The 22,672-nt window shown below is 54.8% G+C and overlaps 1 protein-coding gene across 1 annotated transcript; it reads left to right on the forward strand.

Annotated features, from left to right (window-relative positions):
- The first annotated feature begins 1,195 nt into the window (after nt 1-1,195).
- On the forward strand, nt 1,196-20,726 carry GPRC5C (G protein-coupled receptor class C group 5 member C). The gene is made up of 5 exons (XM_031934327.1): nt 1,196-1,631; nt 8,907-9,989; nt 12,943-13,037; nt 15,910-16,059; nt 18,406-20,726. Exons 1-5 carry the CDS (start codon nt 1,364-1,366, stop codon nt 18,436-18,438), a joined length of 1,629 nt encoding a protein of 542 aa, XP_031790187.1. The 5' UTR covers nt 1,196-1,363; the 3' UTR covers nt 18,439-20,726.
- Nucleotides 20,727-22,672: the final 1,946 nt, after the last annotated feature.

Raw genomic sequence — 22,672 nt, forward strand, 5'->3', positions numbered from 1 at the left:
CACCAGCCGCCCGCCCCGCCTGCCCCGCCACCAGCTGGCTCCGACCGGCGCGCTGCTGGCGATCCCCCAGGCAACTCGGCGTCATGAGAACCGGCACCCCGAGACTCGGCGCCCTGCCCTCCCTCCGCGTCCCCAGGGCCCCGGCCAGACCCAACAACGTCTCTCTCCTCCGTGCGCCTCGGCCCCTACGGGCCTCTGGCGCGGGCTAACTAGGCCTCGCTGCCGGTCCCTGGGACGGCGCACCCCACCCACCGCGAGGCCAGCAGCCCCAGGGGAAGGCGGCCGGAAAATCTCCTCCTGTTTACCGGCCTGGAGAAGTCTCAACCTGGATTCGCTTCCCAATTTCTGCGGTCCACCTTCAGCAGATTCCTGGGGCCGGAGGGGAAAGGGTGGCAACCCACAGATCCACCCCGGGACAGGGAGTGGGGGTGGGGCTGGTGGGAACCTGACCTCTTGGAAAGGTCCCCCGGCTGCTGGAGGGGACGGACTCGGAGTCAGAGCCGACGTGTCCCGGAGCGCAGAGACCGAGGGGGCCGCGCTAAACACTGTACCTCGGGGAACAAAACCGTGAAGGCTAATTAGGACAAGTCGGAGCAGGGAACGGGGACGCGGGGAGGGGAGCGCGCGCTCCGAATTGGGCAGAACCTGGAACAGTCGCAGGAAATCCAGGCGCGGGATAAGTCGGGCCCAGGGCGACCTTTGCCCACGGTGCGGAGTGGCTCTGGACACGGCCCATGCGTGAGAGGAGCACTTGGTAACGATCCCACGTACGCTTTGTGACTGGTGGGGGGTCCCAGAGAAGGGCCGCGCGTGCAAAAGGCGAACCTCGGTGTGTCCACGTGTGCAAGCTGGGGAGGGGGCGCAGAAGGCGTGACAAAAAGACGGACTCTGTGTCTTGAGTGTGCGCCTCGCTCTGGCCCGCTCCCAGCGAACTGTGCCCTAAGTGTGTCTCACGGGAGGGCCAGGACGAAGGTGACAAAGGCTAGGTGTCCCCCACGGAGACGCGTCAAGGTAGCCCCACGCGTGTCCGTACGCGCGCTCTCTGGGAGACGCGGTGGGGGGTGCGCAGGGCTGCACCCCCACACCGCTTGCCCGGGAGAAGGCCGAGCCCAGAAAGTGAGTGCGCGTGAGTGTGCGCGCGCCCGCATGCGGGGGCGTGGCAGTCAACAGCAACAAACCACACGCCGGCAGGGCCAGAAACTCCCATCTCCCTCCCTAGCCGGAAAGTGCGAGTCGGCCCAGCCTGGAGGTGAGTCGGGGCGGGGAGGCCCGGGCAGGCTTTGTTCCTGTGTAAACCGAGCGCACGTACCTGGAGCGCGACGGGCGCCCGATAAGCGCCCTGAATGGAGGTGATGTAACGGTGATGCAGGCGCCAGCCCACCCTCGCCGACAGCAAAGAGTCCTGCCTGGGGACAGGCCCGCGCGAGAGCGAGCGACCCAGCGCGCCCGGCTCAGCCTCGGTCCCGGGGAGAGGCAGGCCCTGCGTCCCGGCCCGGGTCCCGCCATCCCAGCCAGGACCGGGCCTGGCCCAGCGCCCCGCGCCGAATCCCTCCTACCCCCGCCCGCCTCCCGCCTGGGTCTGGAGTTGGCCCCAAAAGCTGTGAGGGAGCGGGGCCCGCGGCGAGTCCCAGGTAAGGGCTGCTGCCTTCCCGCTCCGACCTCCCCCTCCGCGATCCGGAAGGGTCGGGTCGGGCAGGCGGGGAGTGGGCGAGGGCAGAGGCGGGGGCTGGGACATCCTGCGGGCGGGGGACGCCGCACCAACTCCGCTCGGTCGCTGAAAGTTTTCAGACCCGAGCAGGCTGGGGGCTGGGGGATGGGGGAGCCCGGCGCTGCGGCTCAGGCTGGAGGGAGGGGAAAGGACTCCACACTCGGGGTCTCCAATGGGAGCCCCTCCACCGCCTGCCTCCCGGTGGGAATCCGCGGTCACCCTCTCTTGTGGATCGGCGTCCTCTCCGCTGCCTGCTACTGTGGATGGGGAGGGCAGGTTTCTGTAGCCCTAAAAATGGGAGAGAGAGACTGGTTCCCTTGCTCCCCATTCCAGCCACCCGGGGAGCGCAGGTATAGACCCCAGTACCGTTGACCCAAGTGGGGACGAGAGGGCTCAGAATCTCCCTGAGGGAAGTTTGGAAATTCAGACTATCAAAGCGCCTCTCCTTCTGGCAGCCTGGCCCCTAGATCCCGAACCCCCACTCCCGGCTGGCTTTTCCAGCGTCCTTTGCACCTCCATCCTCAGGCCCACAGTGTTACACCCAGGAAGACCCAATCACTTACAAACTCCACGATCAAGATCCTAAAGTCCAGGGGAGGAGACTGTGTTGAAGTAGGGTTTTGTGCTCCTGGAGCGCCGGCCCCCCACCCCTGTGCCTTCAACTGTGACTAGGGGAGGGAGTGCCTTGGGGGCCAGGGCGCATTCCACAGTGACATTCCAGAGCAGACCCTTGAAGATTTCCAAGTCTCAGAGTGCTCAGGGCATTTTGGCCCAAATGCCTGGTCTTGGTGCGGGGCAGGGAGAGAGGGATAGGGGTGGGGTGTCTAGGCTGAGGTTCGAGGAACCCCCCCCCCCCCCCCCCCCCTCCGCCCACCAACCTACACACTGAGCCCACTCCTTCCAGGCACAGGCTTCTCCTGTGCGCCTTCTTATTGATGGGGTAAACTCCTGAGCACCCTGAACAGAGGGGTGAGACAATGGGACCTAACCAGGGACTGGGAGAGACGGATGGGAATGGAGGTAGGAAGGCTGTCAGTGAGGCCATCCTCTTTCCCGATAGGCTGTACAGTGTGTGGCATGGGAGGAAGGCAGGTGATCTGTGGTATACCTGGGTGAACCTCCCTGGAGAGTGCCCTGGTCACAGCACCCTCGAAGGCAGCCATTGGCCATGGGTCAGTGTTGAGCGGGTGGAGGGAGTCTCAGGCTTGTGTGTGGATGATGCCGGAGCGAGGAAGGGGGTTTTGCTCTGGAGAAGTAAGAAGGCCTGGCTGTCTCCCCTGTTGCTGGATGAAGCCACTTGTTGCTGGAGGAAACCAGTCAGGGCTGCTTGGGCCTCAGCCTCTGAGCCCACCAGGCCTCTGTGCCCCCTGCAGAGAGAAGGAGGGAGGAGGGAGATTCAGCAACTGGACTGGACTGATTCAGAGGAGAGCTGGGGGCCGGGTGGCTGAGCCTGGGGAAAGGCCGATTTCAGAGGCGATTAAAAATATTTGTACAACTGATTCCAGGGAAGTGAAGCAAAAGGCCCTTTTGTCCAGAAAATAATCTGAGGCTGGGGCTGGGCTTCAGCTGTGGGGTGGGGGAGACTCAGGGCAGAAGGAGGTTCCCCTCCTACCCCCCGATTGTACCCTCTGAGAATCTTTAAGCAGAAGATGCAACTCCAAAGTGGAAGGGGCAGCCCTGGGTACGGATCAATGCACCTGAGACCATCCAGAGGTGGCTTCCAAATGCCCAGTGTGTTCAGGCACAGCACCCGCTGTCAGTGAGGCCATCCTCTTTCCCGATAGGCTGTACAGTGTGTGGCATGGCAGGAAGGCAGGTGATCTGTGGTATACCTCCCTGGAGAGTGCCCTGGTCACAGCACCCTTGAAGGCACCCGTTGGCCTTCAAGGCTAGTGGATTCTAGAATTCTTGTTCACCAGCTTCAAAGACCTTCCAGCCCTGGAAGGGAGACACGGATATGATTTGAACGTTCAGGGATCAGAAAGCTCAGTCTTAGTGCGGGATCTAGGGACCCACAGGAAGCAGAAGGTTCCTCCAGGGTCCTGAGGAAAAGCCTCTGACCAGAACTGAGTCCATCTTGTCAGTCCCTTAGCCACCATCTTAAAAGTGGCATTGGGCCAGGCACGGTGGCTCACACCTGTAATCCCAGCACTTTGAGAGGCTGAAGTAGGCAAATCACCTTAGGTCAGGAGTTCGAGACCAGCCTGGCCAACATAGTGAAACCCTGTCTTTATTAAAAATACAAAAAATTAGCCGGGTGTGGTGGCGGGCGCCTGTAATCCCAGCTACTTGGGAGGCTGAGGAAGGGGAATTGCTTGAATTTGGCAGTTGGAGGTTGCAGTGAGCCGAGATCACTGCCATTGCACTCCAGGCTGGGTGACAAGAGTGAAACTTTGTCTCAAAAAAAAAAAAAAAGGTGGCATTGGCTGAATGTGCACTCCCGCATCAGAGGGCTGGAGCTGTGCTCTTCTGAGCTTCTCTTTAACTCTCTGAGGGTCCTTGTCCTAGGCAGTAGATGAGAGCCACGCCCAGAAGGCCCAGCTTTCTCACTTGAGTCCATGTATTTCTGTCTTCCCACCTGCTCTTCCATTTATGGGGGTACCAGAGAAATAAGGTCTTTCAGGATGGGACCAGGTTGTGTCCTCTGAGGCTATTAAGTTGCTCAGCAACTTCCTAAAAGCAGCAGCCTGGCTGCTAGGCAGCAGCATGGTACCCGGATGCGGTAAGGGGCAGATACAGGTTCCTCTCTCCTTCCCTGGAAGTTTCTATATTGAGGGGGTTGGCAGGAGAAGCAAGACTTGAAGGGTCAGGTGCAGAAGGAAGTTGCTGGTCACCAACCACAAAGTCGGGGAAATTGGAGGTGGGGGCTTGGGGACAGAGAGCTGTGACGCTTTCCTGACCCTGGCCCAAGTACCTGTGGGCTTCTGGGAGCTGGCAGGGTACAGGCAAGTATTTCTAGGGCAAGATGGATCAAGAAGAATGAGTGACATTGGTCCCTGGCTTGGTTTTCTGTAATGACATGCCTGTGAGATTTGAACTTGTAGTGTGGGCTTTAGCATCCTTTTCCCCCACCTCTGCCCGCCAACCAGTCCTTCGATTGTTTTTTGGAAACGATCTCTCAGAGCTGGCCATTTTGGCTTTACCTTTGCCCTTGACCTTTAAACTGGGATGAATGTGCCCCCTACCCCCAACAAACCGATTGCCTGTGCATTTTTCCCAGACTCATTTATTAAAAGTACAACCCTGGCTATGCCCCCCATCATGCTGAAAACAGCCTTCAGTGGCTGGCTGTTACCTTTAGAATAATGCCCCCAGCCCCACCCCATAGCATTTCCAATGTGTCAGCCAGCAGCTGCAGCCTCCCTTTGCAAACTCAGCTGATACTTAGCAAACTGAATTCTTTTTTCACTTGCTCTGGACTTGGGCTCAAAGGGCTTTGATTCACACCATCTTTTCCGCCTTACACGTCCTTCTCCTTGTTCCCTTCACCTGCTCAGCCCTTCCTCACATTCTTCAGGGCTTAGCTTCTGGGTGTCCCTGTCTCTTGGCGGTGTCTGGGACCTGGATGTTTTTTTATTAGATTCTGAGTCAAACTCTGTGGAACAGTCTTTCTCTGCTCTGCCTATTTCTCTTCTGTGTTCCTGTAGCTCTCTCCTACAGGTAAATTCCATTGTGTGGCCCTTAATCATATTCTTCCTTGTGTAATTTTTGTGAGTACCTACCTTATCTCTCCTGATAGATTTTAAATGCCATCAAGTCAGGGACTATGTTCATGTTTGTATTTTCCACAGCTCTGGGAACAACAGGCCCTTTCCTTCCCAGCGCACGGTCAATATTTGCTGATTTGGAGTAATTGCCTGCTCTAAACTGGGCCCTGGCTGAGGGAGGTGGGGTGAAAAGTCCTTGAAAGTACAGGTGCCCGGAGGCTAAGTGGCAGTTCTGAGGGTTCCCTTCCCTACATCCAGCTTCAAGCCTAAGTTCTGGCTGATTGGCTATGGAGCCCAAGATGAAGTTGAACATTTAGGACTCCACAGAATGTTGTTATCCATAAATTATGTCCCAGGAGTGGCTCCATATTACTCCTTACCTTTTTTGTTGTTGTTGTTGTTGTTTTGTTTTTTTGAGACGGAGTCTCGCTCTGTTGCCCAGGCTGAGTGCAGTGGCGTAATCTCGGCTCTCTGCAATCTTCTGCCTCCCGGGTTCAAGCGATTCTTCTGCCTCAGCCTCCTAAGTAGCTGAGATTACAGGCATGCGCCACCATGCCCGGCTAATTTTTGTATTTTTAGTAGAGACGAGGTTTCAGCATGTTGGTCAGTCTGGTCTGGAACTCCTGATCTTGTGATCTGTCCGTCAAAAGTCCTGGGATTACAGGTGTGAGTCACCGCGCCTGGCCTACTCCTTACTTCTTAGCCCTCTCTTACTCCTCTTTCCAGCACTTGTGAATAAAATACAGTTGGTGCTTTATTGATTTCCAAAGTCCCCTACAGAAGCTTAAGTCCTGCATTGGAAGTGAAGAGAAACTAGCTGTTACAACGCCAGTTATTTAGGAAAACAACAGTACATTTGCATGAGATGGTTAATTTTAAGAATTAATCTTAATATTAATTGAAAGATGAGGTAGCTGAGATGGCTAAGACACCTAAATATTTTCAAGTGGCCTGCAGACTATTTGAAGGGACTTTGACAATGGATCCTCTTTATTGTGTCCATTTCACTGAATTTTATGAGTTTCATTGCCCCTGATTTAGTAAATGTTCTTTCACATATCAATTATGGACAGAATTTTTTTTTTTTTTTGCTTCTGTGTTGAAAAGAGGGACAATTTCTATCAACTGTGGGATGTAGGGCTTTTGTTTGCCTATTAGAAATTAAGTAGCCAAGAATGGCAGAAAACAGTAAGGAGGTAAACCGTGTGTAAATAACCTCACAGTCCCCCTAAGAAGGGAAGAAGGGTAGCAGCCTTACAGAATACAGTTAGATAATGCCATTCCCCTACCAGCCACTAGTGGTCACTGTCAGACCAGGAAAGCTTGGTTGCCGTTTTCCCAGCGAGTTCCTGATGAAGCGGGGTTACAACTAGTTATTTCAACACGTGGGGTGACTTAAATGTGGACTACCTGCATTCATAGAATTTTGAAATGTATAACCTGCATCTTAAAGCATTTAAGATTTCTCTCTCTTTTTTTTTTAGTTTTCTTTCTTTTTTTGGAAACAGTCTCGCTCTGTTGCCCAGGCAGCAGTGCAGTGGTGTAATCACAGCTCACTGCAACCTCGATCCCCTGGGCTCAGATGATCCTCTGACCTCAGCCTCCCAAGTAGCTTGGACTACAGGTGCATGCCACCACACCCTGCTAATTCATCTATATATATATATATGTTTGTTTTGTTTTGTTTTTATATGGAGTCTCACTCTATTGACCAGGTTGGAGTGCAATGGCATGATCTTGGCTCACTGCAACTTCCACCTCCTGGGCTCAAGTGATTCTCCTGCCTTAGCCTCCTGAATAGCTGGTATTATAGGCGTGCACCTCCACGCCCGGCTAGTTTTTGTATTTTTAGTAGAGACGGGGTTTCACCATTTTGGCTATGCTGGTCTCGACCTCCTGACCTCAAGTGATCCACCCATCTTGGCCTCCCAAAGTGCTGGGATTACAGGCGTGAGCCACTGCGCCTGGCTGCTAATTTTTGTATTTTTTATAGAGATGGGGTTTCACCATGTTGCCCAGGCTGGTCTCAAACTCCTGAACTCAAGCAGTCTGTTCACCTTGACCTCCCAAAGTTCTGGGATTATAGGCATGAACCACCGTGCTCAGCAGCATTTAAATTTTCAGTGTTAGGTTCCTGCAAGTACATTTAAAACTTTTGATTGGAAAAAACTCATTGATTTGGTCTTTAATGTCTCTCTTAACCTGTTAAATCCATTACCTCCACTTCACGTGGGAAAATCCAATCGGTATTGGGAGCAGGGGTTTGGTTTTCTTCTTTGGCACAGATCTGTGGCATTTGGTAGAGCGGCAGTGAGTAGATGGAGTGAAAATTACCTTGCTGGTGTTAATAAAAGCTACCTTTCTTGCCTTCTAGCTACGACGTCTTTTTTTTTTTTTTTTGAGACGGAGTCTTGCTCTGTCACCCAGGCTGGAGTGCAGTGGCACAATCTTGGCTCACTGCAACCTCCGCCTCCTGGGTTCACGCCATTCTCCTGCCTCAGCCTCCAGAGTAGCTGGGACTATAGGCGCTCACCACTATGCCCAGATAATTTTTTGTATTCTTTAGTAGAGACGGGATTTCACTGTGTTAGCCAGGATGGTCTCGATCTCCTGACCTCGTAATCCGTGTGCCTCGGCCTCCTAAAGTGCTGGGATTGCAGGCGTGAGCCACCGCGCCTGGTGGCTACCACGCCTTAAAGTCTTCTATTAAAGATTAATTCCTTTGGGTTTTGCATTGCCCTTGCCTTGTTCTTGCTTTTAAAATGTTAATGCTCTGAAGGAAAATTTTGGCATTAAGTCATTGACTCCTTAGCTGGGGACTTTGTTTATTTTATGCTTGACTTCCGCTTCTGAGCTAGGCAAAAAGTGTAGGATTCTGAAGTGGAGACTTGGCACTAAAAGTGGGAAAATGACTGTCTCTTCATTTTTCCTGGCTGTCGGTTATACCTGATGCAGGTGCTTGTTAAGTCCTTATTGAATAAATGAATGAATGAATAAATGAATGAATGAATGAGTGAATGAATGCATGCATAGCTGACTGGCTATGGATTTAGGCCTTACAGGAATGGAGTTTAGGGACATAGCAGCTGCCTCCTGAAGCCTGGAAGTCCCAGGGCAGAGAGGAAGTGCTGGGTGGGTGGTATGCTTAGTCTTGACTTGTTCACAAAGCCCTTTCATCTTCCACCCTAGCCGCCAGAGCTCAGGGAATCTCTGAACCCAGGTTATGGTTGGTGGAAGGGAGGGCACTGAAAATTCAATGACAGGTTTTTCCTTTGCCATGGCTAGGAATAGGGCTGACAAATGGGCTTCGTCTCATTTGCCTCTCTGGCCAGTTGAAATGCCTCTCAGGAGTTCTGTGTTAAGAAGGATTCTGAGGTCCAGAGAGCCTCATGGTCAGCTGGCACTGTCTGCCTGGGTTTGGGGTGGGGAAAGCAGCACCATGTATATTGGAGTCTGACCTTGGATTTTGTTCCTTTTCCTTCTGTCTGTAGGGAGCCAACCAGAGCCTGGCCTGGGAGCCAGGATGGCCATCCACAGAGCCTTGGTGATGTGCCTGGGACTGCCTCTCTTCCTGTTCCCAGGGGCCCAGGCCCAGAGCCATGTCCCACCCGGCTGCAGCCAAGGCCTCAACCCCCTCTACTACAATCTGTGTGACCGCTCTGGGGCATGGGGCATCGTCCTGGAGGCCGTGGCTGGGGCAGGCGTCGTCACCACGTTTGTGCTCACCATCATCCTGGTGGCCAGCCTCCCCTTTGTGCAGGACACCAAGAAACGCAGCCTGCTGGGGACCCAGGTGTTCTTCCTTCTGGGGACCCTGGGCCTCTTCTGCCTCGTGTTTGCCTGCGTGGTGAAGCCCGACTTCTCCACCTGTGCCTCTCGGCGCTTCCTCTTTGGGGTTCTGTTCGCCGTCTGCTTCTCCTGTCTGACCGCCCACGTCTTTGCCCTCAACTTCCTGGCCCGGAAGAACCATGGGCCCCGGGGCTGGGTGATCTTCACCGTGGCTCTGCTGCTGACCCTGGTGGAGGTCATCATCAATACGGAGTGGCTGATAATCACACTGGTTCGGGGCAGTGGCGCCGGCGGCCCTCAGGGCAACAGCAGTGCCCGCTGGGCCGTGGCCTCCCCCTGCGCCATCGCCAACATGGACTTTGTCATGGCGCTCATCTACGTTATGTTGCTGCTGCTGGGTGCCTTCCTGGGGGCCTGGCCTGCCCTGTGTGGCCGCTTCAAGCGCTGGCGTAAGCACGGGGTCTTCGTGCTGCTCACCACGGCCACCTCCATTGCCATATGGGTGGTGTGGATCGTCATGTATACCTACGGCAACGAGCAGCGCAACAGCCCCACCTGGGATGACCCCACGCTGGCCATCGCCCTTGCCGCCAATGCCTGGGCCTTTGTCCTCTTCTACGTCATCCCCGAGGTCTCTCAGGTGACCAAGGCCAGCCCAGAGCAAAGCTACCAGGGGGACATGTACCCCACCCGGGGCGTGGGCTATGAGACCATCCTGAAAGAGCAGAAGGGTCAGAGCATGTTCGTGGAGAACAAGGCCTTCTCCATGGATGAGCCGGCTGCAGGTGGGTCTCTGTGGATGCCCCAGTGGCCCCTTTCTCCACCCCATGTCTTTTACCGCAGGACAGGGATCCAGTCTCTTGAGCAAAATGGAAAGTTTTTGAGGTTTTCTGTAGTTTTCTGCCTACGTGTCTCTAAATGCCATTTAATTTAAAGATTTTTTTTTTCAGCTGGGCATGGCAGATGATGCCTGTAATCCTGGCACTTTGGGAAGCCAAGGCAGGTGGCTCACTTGAGGTCAGGAGTTCGAGACCAGCCTGACCCATATGGTGAAACCCCATCTCTACTAAAAATCCAAAAAAATGAGCTGGGTGTGCTGGTGCATGCCTGTAATCTCAGCTACTCGGGAGGCTGAGGCAGGAGTATCACTTGAACCCAGGAGGTGGAGGTTGCAGTGAGCCAAAATCAAGCCACTACACTCCAGCCTGGGTGACAGAGTGAGACTCCATCTCAAAAAAAAAAAAAAAAAAAGATTTTTTTTCCATATTCATATAATTCATGCATATATTCTTACCTTAAAATTTCAAACATTACAGATAAAATGAGAATTTCCCCAGCTGCCTCCCCAGTCCTACCCATCCCATCCTGTTCCATGCCCCGAAGTGAGTGCTATTGACTGATATAATATCTATGTGCCTCCGTTTCTCCATTTGTAAAATGGGGATAATGACAGTATCTATTTCACAGGGTTCTTGTGAAGATTAAATTCATTAGTGCCAGCTGGGCACTGTGGCTCATGCCTGTAATCCCAGCACTTTGGGAGGCTAGTGAGACCCCATCTTTACAGATAATTTTAAAAATTAGCCAGGTGTGGTGGTGCACTCCTGTCGTCCCAGCTCCCCGGGGGCTGAGGCAGGAGGATTGTCTGAGCCCAGGAGGTTGAGCCTTCAGTGAGCCATGATTGCACCACCACATTCCAGCCTGGATGATCTCAAAAAAAAAAAAAAAATTACTTAGTGCCTGGCCCATGAAAAGCGCTCTTGAAGAATTAGCTATTTGCTGTGTGTGCGTGACTATTATTTTACGTATTTTACTAATACTATCTTTCCAGAACTTGTTTTTCTATTATGTGTGTATCCATAATCACCTTAATTTTCTTTAAAAGGAAGTATTTTTCAGGAAATTTTTTTTCTCTTTTCATTTTTATTTTTATTTTTTCAGACGGAGTCTTGCTCTGTCACCCAGGCTGGAGTGCGGTGGCGCGATCTTGGCTCACTGCAACCTCCGCCTCCCAGGCTCAAGAGATTCTCCTGCCTCAGCCTCCCAAGTAGCTGGGATTACAGGCGTGCACCACCACACCCGGCTAATTTTTGCATTTTTAGTAGAGACGGGGTTTCACTATGTTAGCCAGGCTGGTCTCGAACTCCTAACCTCAAGTGATCCGTCTGCCTCGGCCTCCCAAAGTGCTGAGATTACAGGTGTGAGCCACTGCACCTGGCCTTTTTCTCTTTTTAATAAAAGTACTTGGGGTGCCGCGTAGTGGTCTCAGCAGCGCCCTTGTTAGCTGTGCAGCCCACTAGCATTTCCTCAGCACCTGCTCTGTGCCAGCCCCTGTGCTAATCCCCTTACCTATGTGGCCCGTTGCGCACTTCCCACCTGCTCTTCCTCAGCCTGCTGGCTGCAGCCCCTCAGCTGACATGACCTGGAAATCTGGGGGTACCATCTCAAAGGCCTGACCCTGTCCCCAGACTGTGCTGATCTGGAGGCCTGGGGGCTTCAGACTTTCTTAACTGCCCGGTTAACAAGCACCGGCTCTGGGGGCTCTACCGGGAGGTCAGAGTCAGGCAGTGGAAGTTCTAGAATTAGAGACATTCCTTTCTCTTCTACAAACTCTGAAATCCTCATAATCCCTGCTTTGGGGAAAGAAATGACCGTTGTCCTTCAGGGCACTTGATCTTTGATCTGCCCACCTGGGCTGAGGTGCTGGCCGCAGCCCTGGGTGGCCCCTGTCACACGCACAGTGTGCATGGGGGGGCGGAATCCGCAAAACCCACCGGAGAGGCGGGGCTTATGGACAAGTGCTGGGAGGAGCCTCAGGCCCCGCCCCCCACACCGAATGCCTGTCAGGGCCAAATGGTTCTCAACCTTCGGGCTGAGTTTTTATTTCCTTTTTTTTTTTTTTCTAAATGGAAAAATCAATAGATTGAGCCCAGCCTCAGCACTTAGGAAACTCTATATAGTTGCGGTCCCTCAGAGCTGCGGGACCATCAGCCTTGCTGGAGCCAGACATCCGCTGTGCCGTCCTCACAGCGGGGCCTGCTCCGAGGCCCCGGGGTGGGTCAGCAGCCCTCCTCAAACACCCTGGGAGTGCCCAGCAGGGCGGAACACATCGGGAAACCAACACCCCAAAGGCACAGGGAAGTATCCCTGGAGCTAAAAATAGTTCTGGAAATTTGCCAGGGAGCTATAGGATGGGACGTGCATTAAGGCTCCCTGGCCAGGCTCCAGGTTGGTGTAGTGGGGAAGGGGTGCCCAGGTCGGCCCTGGGAGGACATGAAGAGGCTTAGGCCGTGGGGTCTCAGATGTATTTACGCCTGCGCCTGGCAGCTGGCCCGTGGTGACAGGCAGAGCTGGAGGCTGGCCATCTTGGAAGGTGGCCGAAGGTCCATGTGTCCTCTTGGCCCCTGGCCCTGGAGGGCGGATGGGGATGTGGAGGTTGCTGACGGAGCATTTTCTGAGGTGTTGGGTCAGGGGCTGGGGGTTCTACAGTGCAGGGAAGCCCAGCAGTGTCGTTCACTCCCATGCATCTGTACAAAGGGGTGCTAGGTTTGGGAGGGGGCCCCCATGTTCACAACCTCATCCCCAACTTGGCCACTCCTGGATTAGAGACTCTGCCAGGATTGGCCTGCCCGCCTGTACCTCTTCCCTGCCCCCAGAGAGCCTTGCTTGGCTTGTGGGAGGTGGGGAAGGGAGCTGAGAGCCCTGGGATCTTCAAACTGTTCCTCCTTTTCCTTGCAGCTAAGAGGCCGGTGTCACCATACAGCGGGTACAATGGGCAGCTGCTGACCAGTGTGTACCAGCCCACCGAGATGGCCCTGATGCACAAAGTCCCAGTAAGTGGGTTCCCCAGGCCCCCATGACGCAGCTGGGCTACAGAGACCAGTCTCAGCAGGCCAGCGGGAGAGGGCCATGTGGCTGGAGCTGGGTTGGGTGGAGATGGTAGGGGGAAGACAAACTTCTCCATCTGGTGCTTCTACCTGGGGAATCCAGAGCCCCAGTTCTTAACTTCCTTGTCCTGGAGTCAGCGTACCCACCACCTCCAGCTGCACTGCAGTGGGACCCGCCCTGTGTCACTGGGGCATTGCACACAGGCTCTGTCGGGATGCTGTAGGGAATGCTGGGTGAGCTCTCCCTGGTGGGAGCTGCCAGCTTTACCCTGGAGAGCTTGTGGAGGGACAAAGGAGGGTCTCAGCCAGGTGTTTCCAAAATGGACCAGGGTTCAAATGTTGCAGGTCTGGATAGGTGTTTACTTCTCAACCACAGCTGTGCCAAGGGGGCCCATGACCCCTCCCGCTCAGGCAGGCAGCAAATCTCAACCTTACACCTCCCCTGGGTTCTGGAAACTAGATGCTCCATTAGCCAGGGGAGGGAAGACAGTGGGTTGGCTTCTACTCACTCCTGTATGTGTTCCTCCTCCCGGCTGGCAGAGGCTGTGGGGAGAGGTCAGTGACCCGTCTTGGCAGGACACTGGGAACAGGAAGCAAGGAGGTCAGCCGGGTGGCGTTCTCATCCCCCTCCCCGCCCTCACTGTGAGAGCCGCAGGGCAGGGGGAGGCGACTGTGGCTGAAGCTTCCAATCCCAGCGCCTCCCCTCTCCCTGAGCCTGAAACTGAGCCTGGGCAGAGGAGAGTTTCCGGAGGACCAGGAGTGGAGGCTGCGGGCCGCCAGCTCTGGTGGGGAGTGGGCAGCCACAGAAGCTTTTCCTGAGTAGCTTCCCTCACTGTTGTTGTGCCTCACTCCCCAGCACCTTTGGAGTCCGCTTCCTGGGGGATGATCTGGATTAACAGGGATGTTTTATCTGACCGGTTCTCAAGACATGGTACCCAGACCACCAGCATTAGCCTCACCTGGGAGCCTGCTAAAAGTGCAAAGGGGGCCAGGTGCAGTGGTTCACATCTGTAATCCCAGCACTTTGGGAGGCTGAGCAGGTGGATCAGCTGAGGTCAGGAGTTTGAGACCAGGCTGGTCAACATGCCGAAACCTCATTTCTACTAAAAACACCAAAATTAGCCAGGCATAGTGGCACATGCCTGTGGTCCTAGCTACTGGGGAGCTGTGGTCCTAGCTACTGGGGAAGCTGATCCCTTGAACCCGGGAGGCGGAGGTTGCTGTGAGCCGAGATTATACCACTGCACTCCAGCCTGGACTACAGAGTGAGACTCTGTCTCAAAAAATAAATAAATAAGAAATTAAAAAAATAAAAGTGCAGATGGGACGGGGCCAGAGCTGGGATGGAGCTGACTGTTAGCATCCCTTCAGGGCATCGGCACCATGGGGGTACTACTCAGCGCAGATCTGCAAGCCCTGCTTTCAGCACTCCCTTCCCCAGCCCCAGTTGTTGCTAGCTTCCTGGGGCCCACTGTGTAGGGTCCGGCTATGAGTCGGTGAGGCTTATCAAGCAGTGCAGATGATTCCAGTGCATACTCATCCGTGGATTGGGACCACGGATGTAGATGTTCCAGGGGCCACGTGGACAGGGGCCACTGCAGACAGGGCTGAGGACCTCCTGGGCCTGATTGACTTGAAGGCTGGTTTGGGGCCTGGGAGCTACAGAGATTTGGTGGCAGCTCTTTCCCATAGGGCTAAGACAGATGGGGCCAGGACTTCACCTTCCCTCCAGCATGGGAGCCAGAACAGGTACCTCAGGACCCTCTTAGGCCGGGCGCGGTGGCTCAAGCCTGTAATCCCAGCACTTTGGGAGGCCGAGACGGGCGGATCACAAGGTCAGGAGATCGAGACCATCCTGGCTAACACAGTGAAACCCCGTCTCTACTAAAACATACAAAAAACTAGCCGGGCGAGGTGGCGGCGCCTGTAGTCCCAGCTACTCGGGAGGCTGAGGCAGGAGAATGGCATGAACCCGGGAGGAGGAGCTTGTAGTGAGCTGAGATCCGGCCACTGCACTCCAGCCTGGGCGACAGAGCGAGACTCCGTCTCAAAAAAAAAAAAAAAAAAGGACCCTCTTCACCCCACAGCTGGTGTCTCTCACCCACATGGGAGCAAGACCCAGCGCCAGGCAGAGAATTCAGGTTTCAAGACTCCAAATCAGGGCTGGATGCAGTAGCTCATGCCTTTAATCCCAGTGCTTTGGGAGAGTGACATGGGAGAATTGCTTGAGGCAAGGGGTTTGAGAGCAGCCCTGGCAATGTAGTGAGACCCCCTCAATCTTTACAAAAAAAAAAAAAGACTCTAAATCAGACCGGCCAGCCTAGATGCCTAGAGGGATGTGTGGGCACACCCAGAGCCATGTCCTCAGCCAGGGAAGCCAGCAGCTGTGATGCTGGGGGTATGGTAGCGACAGGCGGTAGACTTGGGGTAAGATTCTTGGAGGAAGGGGGCCTGGGAGCTATACCAGACAGGTAATAGCAGCTCTATGTGGCTGACCCTCCACTGGCCCTAGCATTTACCTAAACAATTAGAAGCAGGAGGGGGCTTGAGAAGAGGACCCCCCTCTGTCAAGCCCCAGCACCATCCAAGGTCACCAGGGGCCTTGTTCCCATGCCCAGAGGCAGGGCAAGATAAGGGGCTCAGGTCTGGCTGTCCCAGGCCGCCCCTGGGGCCCAGCCAGAGGGGGCAGAGGAGCCGAGGGGGGAGTCAGGGGGGATCTGGCAGGCCCAGCCCTGCAGGAAGTGAGTGTTTGTGCATCCGCCCCGGCGGAACCTGGCTCCCGATCCCCGACTGTGAGACCGCCTGTTCTTCCTTCCAGTCCGAAGGAGCTTATGACGTCATCCTCCCACGGGCCACCGCCAACAGCCAGGTGATGGGCAGTGCCAACTCGACCCTGCGGGCTGAAGACATGTACTCGGCCCAGAGCCACCAGGCGGCCACACCGCTGAAAGACGGCAAGAACTCTCAGGTCTTTAGAAACCCCTATGTGTGGGACTGAGTCAGCAGTGGCCAGGAGAGGCGGGTGGATCTGGGGAGGGCCCTGAGGACCTGGCCCCCGGCAAGGGACTCTCCAGGCTCCTCCTCCCACTGGCAGGCTCAGCAACATGTGCCCCAGAGCTAGAAGGGCCTCCCTCTCTGCCAGGGTTTCAGTGGGTGTCCTGGGTGTCCTCACCCACTCCTCAGTGTTTGTGGAGTCGAGCCAACCCCAGCCTCCTGCCAGGGTCACCTCCGCGGTCACACTCCAGCCAAACAGTGTTCTCGGGGTGGTGGCCGGGCAGCGCCTATGTTTCTCTGGAGCTTCCTGCAACCTCAAGAGACTTCTCAGGCGCTCAGGCCTGGATCTTGCTCCTCTGTGAGGAACAAGGGTGCCTAATAAATACATTTCTGCTTTATTAACTGTCGCTTTGGGATTGTGGTTTCTGAGCTGGGCTCCTGGTTTCTGATGAACCTCTCCTCCTCCATGGCCTGTGGGTGACTTCTCTTTCTTCCCTCCAAATCCAGCTCATATTTAAAGCTGCTGCAGATTTTTCCTGTGCAATTAAGTAGCTGATGCCTCTCCCCCTGAGGGGTTCTTTAGCAGGTCCTCTGTCTGTATTGTGTGCAATCAGAAGGAACACCCAGGCTCAGTGCATGCCTAGGATGCAGTCCTACACCTGGGCTTGTCTGAGGTCAGGCAGCTTTCCTCCGGGAACCCCCCTTCAGTGGCTACAGGGACAGGACTGGGAAGGTGGGCCTTGAGCAGGTGGCTCTGTGTATAAGGGAAGATGAACTAATTTCAGCTTCTCCTGGGATGAATAACAGTGAAGATCCCATAGCGGACAAAATGGAGACTCATTCTGCTCCATGCTTTGAGATCACACCATGTGATACGTGCAAAGGAATGGCCTAGAGAGGGTCAGGAATTGTTTACAAATGGGTTGACAAAAGTGCAAAGGGTTGGGCCAGGTCCTGGTTGGGTTCATTCCTGAGCGGTCATTAAAATGTCCATTTGTGCAGGGCGCGATGGCTCAAGCCTGTAATTCCAGCACTTTGGGAGGCCAAGGTGGGAGGATTGCTTGAGCCCAGGAGTTCCAGACTAGCCTGGGTAACATAGTGAGACCCTGTTTCTACCAAAAAAAAAAAAAAAAAGTATTTTAATTAGCCAGGCATTAGTTCCAGCTACTTGTGGGGCTGAGGTGGGAGGATCTCCTAAGCCCAGGAGGTTGAGGTTGTAATGAGCTGTGATTGCACCATTGCACTCCTGCCTGGGCAACAGAGTGAGACTCTGTCTCAAAAAAAGAAAGTCAGTTTGCTCAGTACTTTATACTAAGCAAAAGCCTTTCCTCAGCAGCTCATTTTTTTTAAATTTAATTTAATTTAATTTTTTTTTTTTCTTTTGAGACAGAGTCTTGGTCTGTTGCCCAGGCTGGAGTGCAGTGGCGCAATCTCGGCTCACTGCAACCTCCGCCTCCCAGGTTCAAGTGATTCTCCTGCCTCAGCCTCTTGAGTAGTTGGGATTACAGACGTGTGCCACCACACCTGGCGAACTTTTTGTATTTTTAGTAGAGACAGGGTTTCACCATGTTACCCAGGCTGGTCTTGAATTCCTGGCCTCAAGTGACCTGCCCACCTCAGCCTCCCGAAGTGCTAGGGTTACAGGCATGAGCCGCCTCACCCGGCCCATCAGCTCATTTTAATCCCCAAGGCTGCCCTGGAAGGTGGGCGGGACTAGTATGCTCTCCCTTTTCCCGACTCAAAATCCCAGAACTGTACCACTTTGGGGTGAGACAGGGCCTCAGAGTGGTTACACCACCCCCTTTTACAGGTAAGCAAACTGACCCAGAGAGGTCAGGCCAACCCCAACCAGGTTTTCCTAAGACTCTGACATCCAGCAGCGTTTCTCCGTGGCCCACCCTGGGTAAGCCAGTCCAGTGGGTGGCACTTCCAGCCATGTGGATGAGACAGCAGGGTCCTGACCTTTGGATGCTGCTCAAGGCTTTGCCGGGGGCTGCCAGGCCTGCCCCGGGGAGCCTGCTCCTCCCAGGCTTGGGAATGTTTCTCCCCAACTAGTCAGAAGCTATTTTCTGATACCAGTTGTAGGGGAAAAAATGTTGTTGTTGAAAGGGAGAGAAAAGTTGCTGGGGGGAAAAAAAAACAACTTGAAAGGGAGAGAAAGGTTGCTGGAAAAAAAAATAAACTTCTCCCAAACTTCTCCTTCTGTGCTCAGATTGCATCAGCCTCCTGGGGACTGAAACACTATTTTTAAGTAAAAACTAGTGCTTGGGCCCTGCACGGTAGAGTCCCCTTTGACTCTTGTTCTTTCTGGTCACTTTAGGCTCAGTCCCCGCAAAGTAAAACGAGATGGTAGAAGCCCTCTTCCCGGGACCGCACGGCATCCTGATCCTCATTCCTCTCTACCCAGGCTGGGCTGGGCCCAGCACCTTTCCTGTCCTTGTCATTGGAGCTGGGAGGGGCCAGAGGCCACCGACCTGAAGCAGTGGACTGAGTGGGCCCCTGTGAAGCACTGAGTGTGTGACTGGAGCGCCTAGGGCCACCTCCCTTTCCTGCCCAGCCCATCTTCCTGGTTCCCAGGTGGCTGCAGCTGCAAGGAGCTGTCCGCAGGCCGCCAGGCTGCCTCCAACTCCCCTCTTGACACCCCCCGCCCCTCACCAAATCATAGCCCCTATGTCCCCAGGCTGTGGTTCTTCAGATTGTCATCCTCCCCTCTGTGAGCAACAGGCCTCAGTGCGCCGTCTTGACTCTGGACCTTCCTGGCCCTGCCATCTTGGTGTCTGGCACTGGCTTGTCCCGCCCTCTGCCTAGATGGATCTCCTCCATGAGACTTGGAGGCCAAGCCAGGGCAGCAGTTGGCCCTTGCCCTTCTCACCAGGGCCTCCTGCCACCACCCGGACTGTGGAAGGTCACTGAGATGGGGGCAGAGCTCAGCCCGAGGCTTGGGCACACTGCGTCTCTCCACAGCCTCTGGGTCCCGGATCTGAACCCCTGGGGTGTTTCACTTGAGAGCCCCTGAGCCGTCCCCATCTTCCACGAAGCGGGTTCCACCAGCAAGCCAGGGTCAGCCCTGCCTGAGCTCTGCCCCCAGTGCCCCTCACATGCTGGGATGAGGGCAGCTCTCTTTATCCAGCAGTACCTCATGGACAGCTCACTAAGGAGTTGGGAATGGCAGGCCACCCTGGCATCTGGGGTTCAAGGTGGCTCCTGTGGCAGGAACAGGTGTTCATGACCCTGATTACCTGGATCTCACAGGTTCTGGGAATGCAGTAGGGGCCCGCTGTGGCTATTCTAACATCTCTGGTCAGGGCCTGGAAGTACCCTTAGGACACGTGGGGTCGGGGTTCGGACTGCATTCTCAGGGACCACTGGAGAGCCCTGGACCAGATGAACTGGAGTCTAGGCCTCTCTCATGACTGGGACTTGTGGGACGTGGGAGGCCTGTGAATTCCAGGACTAAAGATTATGCTATTTCCTGATGGGCAGATATGTAAGTAGGTAAGTGGGATCCTCAGGTAAGTGGGATCCAGGGCTAAAGACTCTGCTATTTCCTGATGGTCAGATGTGTTGAGTTTCTACCTCATCTTGAGCAGCACCTGGATGTGCTGGTGCCGGTTCATCACTGGAGGAGCCTCTTGTGTTCTGAGCCCTCAGACATGCTCCAGAGGATCCTGGCGGTCACCTAGTGAAGAGGGTGCCTTCTCAGGACCTCCATGATGCTGGCACCGAGGACAGAGATGGGCACAGCTCCAGGCTTGTGAAAATGAGCTCTCTATAGCATTGTCTTCCTGGGGTTTTTCCTGCCCTTATCCAAGGTGGGCCCTAGAGCTCAGTCCCCAGCCCAGCAGCACCTCTGGGTGCCGGGTTGGAGGGTGACGACCAGAGTAGCTCTCTGGGGAGGTGCCCTGTAGTCCGTCCCACAGCCCTCTGGTGCTACTCCTATCCCCAGCAGCCTGTGCCTTTGTCACTGGCGTACTTTTCCGGAGCTAAATTGGGCGAGCGATCCCTGCAGAGTAGGCCTGCAACCCTGACTGTGGCCCCCGACCTGTCTTTGTTGCTTGCTGAAATCCATGAACAGAGTGTTACTTCCCTCCAGTGGAAGGGAAGCAGGGAGCTCTGTGGACTTTACGCTGCACTTAGTCTAGCTTAGCAGCCCCAAGATCCCTTAGTGAATCAAGGCGCTGCGTTGCTTTCCTATGTGATAATTTCAGAGGAGTTCCTGGCAGTGCCTGTTGCCCAGAGGCTGCAGTCTCCAGTGGACGCGGGTTTGTGCATAGCCTGAGTCCTCTGGGGGCTCTGCGCCTGCGCATGAGGCTTAGGGTGGGATGGGCTCCTAAAAAATGCAGGCCTGCGTGTATTCAGAGTACCCACTGGCCCTGCTTACTCCTGCCTGGGCCAAGTGGAGAAGTTGTTAGATGAGTTCTTAGGAGGAAAGAGGTGGCTTCTTTGAGGTGGTCGAGTGGCATCACAAACAAGCACTGAATGGAAGAAAACTAGAAGAGGCAGAGCCTGTCACAGGTTCACCGTCATCCAGCCAGCACCGTGGGAAATCTCACACCCACCACTGTCAAACTGAGGACTTTGGACTTCATAACTGCTCGGAATTAAATGACCTTACCCTCTGTGGGTGAGGGCTTACTGCCATTGAATTCCTGTGTGTTCATAAATTCTTCTGGGAGTTACTAGTTTTTTTAAAAAATTATTCTTATTTTATTTTTAGAGACAGGGTCTTGCTACATTGCCCAGGCTGGTCTCGAATTCCTGACCTCAAGCGATTCTCCATTTCAGGTGCCTGCTCCCCCACCCCCCACCCTGCCTCTGGGATTTTTTTCATGTGTATTTTCCCTGCTAGTCCTCTTGCTTTTTATACCAACAAAGGCTGTTTGATTCCAACTAACCTTTTTCTCCGTCGGGGAAAACCAGGCCTCCAAAAACCACTGAGCTCTCAACCAGTCAAGGCCAGAGAACTCTTGACACTTACACAAGATTTAAGTGGGGAGGGGGGCAACCCCAATAGTATCCCTGTTGCTGCCTGGCATGGCTGGAAGAGGCAGCCAGGACACCTATTGGGTGAGATTCTCAGCGCACAGAAAGGCATACCAGAACCAGAGATGGCTGATAAATCCCCCGGGCATGAAGACCTGCCGAGTGCCATGCCTGACTTTCTAGTTTACTCATGGCCCTGCCCTTGTTCGTCAGCCCCTCGCAGCTCATAGAAGAGAGCAAGCAACGGAGGCTAAGTGCCTGCCCCTTGGGGGTGCTGCTCGGAAGGGTCTGTCGGCCCTCCAAGCCACTCTCGCCAAGGCCAGCATTTTCACTAGCCCCAGAGGACGCGCCAAGGTCAGGCACAGGTGCCAGGGACCAGAATGTGTTTCCTGTCTGCTGTCTCCACTCTGGGCCCTCCAGGAAGCTGCAGGCCCTGTTCACAGCAGCTGCATGAATTATTTAGCACTTGCACCAGACCGGGAGTGCTCTGACCTCATCCTCCTTGAGAAAAGGTTGCTGATGGGCAGAGGCTGGAGCAGCGCATCCCTCTGGGGTGCGGGGGATTGAAAGGGAGACATCAGTACCCTCAGAGAAGGAGGTGGGGAGCAGGGACCCATGCCCTTGTAGCAGGAGGCAATTCTGCAGCACGGGGAAAATACGACTTTGGAATCAGAGGCTGTGGGTTCAGATCCTGGCTGTTAGTAGTTCTGTGACCTTCAGCAGCTCCCTTGGTCCTTCATCAGTCTTCTCATCTGAAAAATGGGGATACCAGCCTCCTGAGTTTGTGTTTGGCATTCTGTCCCCTCCAGGTAACCCCCAAGAAAGTCACAGCCAAGGCAGAGCATCCAGGCACCATCTGCCCAGTGTTTCCTGCCCAGACAAGCAGGTCTTCCAGCCAGATTTCAGTTTGGCACCTCCTGGTGCCACATCCTCCCTTCCCTCTACGCTGCCTCATGCCCTGGGTCCCCAGAGTGGGTGGCTTGGCAGGTTGCCGTGATTGGAAGAGGATGCTAAGGAGAGAGACCCTTGGCAGTGCCCGTGCCCTGACTGGCAGGGGAGAAGGGCTAGCAGAGGCGTTAGGAGGGTCACTAGGTGCACAGGAAGTCTAGGAAGCTAGGCTGAAGAGCTGGGACAGAACTGCTTTCTGACAGCAAAGTCCACTGTCTACTGGGTGGACGGGAGGGAGTGGAGATGAGAACGATCTGGTCCCTGCCCTCCTTTGCCAGGTCAGGCCTTAGGGCTGAAGTGGGAGTGGCCATGTGAGTCCCAGCAAATGCGTTTTGGGATTAAGCAGGCAGGTGCCTTCAGCAAGCTTCCCTGGGCATCCCCTTCCCAAGCGGCACCTTCGTGGCGGGCAGGGCATCTCGGACAGGTCCTGGCTCCAGTTAGCTCTGTGGCCTTGGACAGCTCCCTTGACCCCACCCCCACCCCCGCAAGGGTTTCCTCATCTGTAAAATGCACCCCGATGTCTCCAGCTCTGTCTAAGCCCTGGAGTTGGTGTCCCAAGCAGTGGAGAGGGGACCTAAAGCCCCAGGGCTGTGCCACAGATACACCCCTACGGGTTCTGACTCAAAGTCTGGAGCAGAATTGGGCGGACACAGGGT

This window comes from Piliocolobus tephrosceles, chromosome 16 (assembly GCF_002776525.5).
Source record: "Piliocolobus tephrosceles isolate RC106 chromosome 16, ASM277652v3, whole genome shotgun sequence".
In the NCBI taxonomy this organism is placed as follows: domain Eukaryota; kingdom Metazoa; phylum Chordata; class Mammalia; order Primates; family Cercopithecidae; genus Piliocolobus; species Piliocolobus tephrosceles.